This window comes from Borostomias antarcticus, assembly GCF_949987555.1.
Source record: "Borostomias antarcticus genome assembly, chromosome: 19".
Taxonomy (NCBI): Eukaryota; Metazoa; Chordata; class Actinopteri; order Stomiiformes; family Stomiidae; genus Borostomias; species Borostomias antarcticus.
The window spans coordinates 14,870,456-14,876,455 of record NC_140252.1 but is presented as its reverse complement, the minus strand read 5'-3'; the positions used below and the strand labels follow the sequence as shown (position 1 = coordinate 14,876,455).

General features: G+C 52.6%; 1 protein-coding gene across 2 annotated transcripts in view; it reads left to right on the top strand.

Annotated features, from left to right (window-relative positions):
- galnt14 (UDP-N-acetyl-alpha-D-galactosamine:polypeptide N-acetylgalactosaminyltransferase 14 (GalNAc-T14)) overlaps positions 1 to 6,000 on the top strand; it is an 82,225-nt gene that overhangs the window by 41,201 nt on the left and 35,024 nt on the right. For both annotated transcript variants that reach the window (XM_084453934.1, XM_084453935.1), the window contains exon 3: positions 2,786 to 2,884. In XM_084453934.1, the coding sequence (XP_084310060.1) occupies positions 2,786 to 2,884 (99 nt within the window). The remainder of the gene's footprint in view (positions 1 to 2,785; positions 2,885 to 6,000) is intronic.

Genomic DNA, 6,000 nt, shown 5'->3' with positions numbered 1-6,000 from the left:
AACTCCGCCCGTCTCCCCTCGACCCCATCGCTTCCGCCGTCTCCCCACGACCCCGTCACCTCCGCCGTCTCCCCTCGACCCCGTCACCTCCGCCCGTCTCCCCTTGACCCCGTCCACTCCGCCCGTCTCCCCTCGACCCCGTCCACTCCGCCCGTCTCCCCTCGACCCCGTCGCCTCCGCCCGTCTCCCCTCGACCCCATCGCCTCCGCCCGTCTCCCCTCGACCCCGTCCACTCCGCCCGTCTCCCCTCGACCCCGTCCACTCCGCCCGTCTCCCCTCGACCCCGTCCACTCCGCCCGTCTCCCCTCGACCCCGTCCACTCCGCCCGTCTCCCCTCCACCCCCCGTCTCCCCTCGACCACATCGCCTCCGCCGTCTCCCCTCGACCCCGTCCACTCCGCCCGTCTCCCTCCTCTTATCTGTCCTCTCATCTCTCCACTGCGCTGCGGAGAGTGACAGGAGCAGAGGGGATGGAGGGAGGGAGGGAGAGAGAGAGAGAGGGATGCTAAGCGAGGGAGAGAGTGGGTAAATGAAGAGGGAGGGCAAGTGGAACGAGTTATGGTGATGGAGAGAGAGGGAGAGTGGGAGAGAGTGGGAGAGAGGGAAAGTGCCTCTGGTGTCGCTCCCTTGTTGTCGTCAATTGAGCAGAAGTGTTGGAGTGTAGAATGACAGTCTGCTCCGCTCGCCGGTCACAGATGGGTTAGCATCTTCTGTCACTGAGTAAACACGCGCACACACACGCACACACACACGCGGATCAGGCGTGCACATACACATACAGTACACACACACACATACATTTCACACACACACACACACACACGCACGGCATGTTTCCAGCAGGGCTAGATGGTGATGGCGTTCTGATGGCTCTTTTAGGAGGCCGCTTGCCAGGGGCGTCTCATTTGAGAGGGAGTGGGGAGGTGGTTCTCTGGGTTTTCATTTCAGTTTTTACTGGGCTTTTTGAAACTCTACTCTCTTGATAAATGGGGGGGAAGTCAAGGATACCCTGAGAAGAAGGTTAATTCAGTTATCAAATGTCAGCGATATATCATTATGAGAAGGGAAAGGCCAGTGTGCTCATTATATTCAATTTTCCCTAAATGTGGTGGCACTGCCTTCAGCAATTTGTGTGTGTGTGTGTGTGTGTGTGTGTGTGTGTGTGTGTGCGCGCATGCGTTCCTTACTCTGCAGGGTTTATCACACACACACACACACACACACACACACACACACACACACACACACACACACACACTCTCTCTTATGCTGGCTACCTCATTGTAACTCTTACACCTTGTCTGATCTGGATGCTGGCATGAGCTCATCTATAATTCAGTCCTCTCGTTGCCCTGGGTGGTCATCAGCATTCTCATCTCACACTCACGCACACACACACGCACACACAAGCGCACACTCTCCCTGTACCCCCTAATACCCACTTCAAAATCACATGCCTTTTTCTGGTTACCCCTGGCAACGCTGTTCTCGAGCAGCTCTTGAGAGAGCACTTCCTGTCTGTGGTTTGGATGACTTCCTGCCGCCTGCGTCTCCGTCCTCCCAGGCCGACTGATTGTGCTCAGGCAGAAAGCGGAATACTGTGACTGTACCTCGGATAACTGGGGCCTATATGGACAGTATTTATACCACTACTTATACTGTATTTATGTAAATACTGTACCAAACACTGTAACAAATCGAATCTATACCACTCTGCTGTATATATATAACTGGGGCCTATATGGACAGTATATGTATAGCACTTCTTGTACTGTATATATATATTATGTAAGCAGTATAGTAACAAATCCAATCTATACCACTATACTGTATATATTCACAATGCCCTATACCAGGGACAAACCACTTCTAAAGCACTTTGAGCTGCATTTATTTGTATGAAAGGTGCTATACAAATACATTTTATTATTATTATTATTACTACCACTCCGCTACTGCTATATACTATACCATTATACTGTACCACTATAACGCTATACTGTACTATATACTGTATTTCGAGGAATGTTCGCTTCTACAAAATTCTGTTCCTTCATCCTGGGTTCTCGTACCTCTGAGCCCCCCAGGTCACCCTCTCTCTCTCACACACTCTGACTATACGCTAACTCAGTACTAGGGCTCTGAGCCCCCCAGGTCTCTCTCTCTCTCTCTCTCTCTCTCTCACACACACTCTGACTATACGCTAACTCAGTACTAGGGCTCTGAGCCCCCCAGGTCTCTCTCTCTCTCTCTCTCTCTCTCTCTCTCACACTCTGACTATACGCTAACTCAGTACTAGGGCTCTGAGCCCCCCAGGTCTCTCTCTCTCTCTCTCTCTCTCTCTCTCTCTCTCTCACACACTCTGACTATACGCTAACTCAGTACTAGGGCTCTGAGCCCCCCAGGTCTCTCTCTCTCTCTCTCTCTCTCTCTCTCACACACTCTGACTATACGCTAACTCAGTACTAGGGCTCTGAGCCCCCCAGGTCTCTCTCTCTCTCTCTCTCTCTCTCTCTCTCTCACACACTCTGACTATACGCTAACATAGTACTAGGGCTCTGAGCCCCCCAGGTCTCTCTCTCTCTCTCTCTCTCTCTCTCTCTCTCTCTCTCTCTCACACTCTGACTATACGCTAACTCAGTACTAGGGCTCTGCTGCTAACCCAGGCTTGACTGTGAGGAGTCTGGCTGATGTACTGTACGCTGATCTATTTCTCTCCTCTATTTCTTTCTCTCTCCTCCCTCTCTCCTCCCTCTCTTCCTCCCTCTCTCCTCCCTCTTTCCCAGGTGTACGGCGCTCCACTACGACCCAAGCCTGTCCCCCACCTCCATTATTATCACCTTCCACAACGAGGCTCGCTCCACCCTGCTACGCACCATCAGGAGGTACGGTGACATAAAAACAAATGGACCCTAACCCCGCCCCCCTTCTCTCCGCCCTACTAACCTAAACCAAAGTGTCAATATCTCCCATCCCTCTACCTCCACTCTGCTTGGCATAACCAGAAGGTGAGATAAACCAAACGCCCCCAAACGATCGTAGCCCCTGTCCCAGTCCTCTCTGCCCAGCCCACGACCCTGGCAGAAGGTCATAGGTCAGCAGGCTGTCAGGCCCAGAAGCTCAGTGCTGATGGGAGGCTAGGGGCTCAGTGCTGTCAGACTTTACTAGCCCTCCCAGCCAGGTGATAAATCCTCTACTGAAGACCCAGCTCCACCACACACACACACACACACACACACACACACACACACACACACACACACACACACACACACACACACACACACACTTCCTCAGCAGTCTGTCCCAGCCCCATTCTGGGTTTTGGCTTTTAGCTTGAACCAGGTTCTGGTTTCTGGTGTGGTACTAGCCTGGTCCTGGGTTCGGGTCCAGTACGAACCTGGCCCTGAATTCTGGTCTGGTACTAGCGTGGTTCTGGGTTGTCCTGGCCAGGCTTGAACCTGGTTCTGGGTTCTGGTCATTCGCCAGTTGTGTTCTCGGTTCTGACCCAGCTCCAGATCATGTCAGCAGAGTTAGTCAGCAAAGACCTGCCTTGTCTCTTATACATACACACACGCACATACATACACACACACACACACACACATATGCAGCCCTGAGACTGACCTCCACCTTGCTCTAAGCTCTGCCCTCTCAGCCAATTAGAGACTATCCCTCCCTGTGGACTGAGAGGTCCCTGCTACTGCATTACTGTTACCGTCTGTGTGTTTGTGTATGTGTGTGTGTGTGTGTGTGTGTAAGAGAGAGAGAGTGTGTATGTGTGCAGTATGTGTGTGTGTGTGTCTGTGTGCGCCATCAGACTTGTGTATACGTCTGATGTCTTTGTGTGTGTGTGTGTGTGTGTGTGTGTGTGTGTGTGTGTGTGTGTCCTGGAGTGAGATTGGCAGTTTGCCTGAGGCCATCCTGATCATCCTGAGGCTTGTCCGACCGTCCTGATCTAGCGAGCTCACTTTCACCTTCTCACAGCAGATCAGTCTGGTCTTGATGCTAGTGCACACACTTGTTTAACTGCTACCTCCGCCCCAGCGGCAGTCCAATGTTTTCGGTGCTGCGTGTTTGTTTGTTTGTTTGTTTGTTTGTTAGCAGTATTCTACCAGACCGATTCTCACGACACTCAGGAAGGGTGTAGCATGGGACAGCTTAGAACCCATTACACTTCGGAGCGGATCCGAATCACGGGGCGGGTCCACGAGCCGCCCAAACACAGCCGGCCAATCACCTCCATTCATTTTTTTAGACCAGGTTTACGCCAAAACGACGAGACTGATTTTAATGAAATTCGGTGGAGGGGTGTAGCATGGGCCAATTTAGAACCCGTACAATTTTGGCTCACACAGAGCCCCGAAATGCATTCATGGGCGGAGGTCTGTGCTGTCTGAGCACTATTTCTGCAATAACTTTTTTTTACCAGCAGCCTGTATTTCATTTTCACACATCAACTACGGGAACCAATCAGGGGCAGGGCAACAGTTAAAACGCAGTCCCTGATTGGCCCGGTTGCAAATTCGAGATAGATGGAAGTGCAGACTGATTCTCTTGCAGATGGGATTCCCTGAATCCTCCCTCTTTCTGTCTCTCTCTGTATATGGATGTGCGTGTCTCTCCATCTCCCTCTATCTCTCCATCTCTCTTAATCTCTCTTCCTTCTCCTCTTACCAGAAGGCGTCGTATAATGTACATATTTTATTTAGGCTGCGCCTCGAGGACACATTTACTGTACCTACCCACGATGCAGTGTGACTCATTGCCTACTTCTCTGTCTAATGGAGCATTCTGGGTAAATGGGTCCTGAGGTACAGTAGGCGGACCTGAGCCCCAGGGGGCGGGACGTAATCAGCCCGCTCTGTTCCAGGGCTGGGCGTTGTGTTTGTGTGCGTGTGTGTGTACATGTGTGTGTGTGTGTGTCATGGCTGTCCTGGCAGTGGCTGTCTATAATTAAAGCCAGCTCCAGTCCTAGGGGCCCAGCCCTATCCTTGGTCCTGCAGTCGCCTCCAGGGCTCCGGCTAATAGGAAAAACAACTCCGACAACCTAGCTAATCTCCTGAGGTTACTGTACATTAATCAGGGTGTCACTACGCACACGTGTGTGCCTGCGTGTGTGTGTGTGTGTGTTGGAACTGGGGTCCACAGGTTGGGCTCTCTCAGTCAAACAAAAACCCTCTCTCAGTAGAAGTGACAATGAGTGAGGTGGGATTCGAACCAGCAGCTTTCTCACCATTAACACGCCTGTGGGAGTGTCAGAGCGGGCCAGAGCAGGGCGGATGGTGACGGTACACCGGGCGTGTCCTCCGATGAACCCGCCCGTGTGTCCAGGCCCGCCGCGACGCCGACGTCACTCGGGGGCGTCGAGGTCTTTCGCGTCATTTTCCGACCGCGGACAGACTTTTACAACTCCTTTGTTTCCCGTTGCCCTCACGCCTCTGTCATTCCGGGTTGCTGGCGGCGCGCGTCCCGTTTGGGCCGCCTCCTCCTCTGACCGGTCCGGCTCCGCCCTTCGCTGCGTAGGCCCGCTCCGGTCCAGGCGGCGACCCGACAGGCCGTTCCTGTTCTCTGCGCTGCCGACGTTCCCACACGGGACTGTGGGCGGCGGCTCGAGGTAGAAGTGGTGAGGAAGCGTAGCCGTGTGTGTGTGTTTGTTTTCGTGTGTGTGTGTGTGTGTGTTTGGTTTCGTGGGTGTGTGTGCGTGGGCCTCAAAGCACTTTAGATAAATGTGCTGAACAGCACAGCAGAGTAACTAGTGGGATCAATAGGATGTCATTCTGTGAGCAGGGAGTTAAACAGACACACACACACACACACAACCCATCCCTGGCGATCTGATCGAGGGTCTGACCTGTCATTCAGACCAGCGTGTGTACCACACACTCCAGTTGTGAAATGAAAAATAAAAGCCCAGTTTTTGACATCATGACAAGGACAATTTAGACCTCGTCTTCGGTGTTAACACACAATCCAGAGTCAGAACAAGCCTGTCGATATT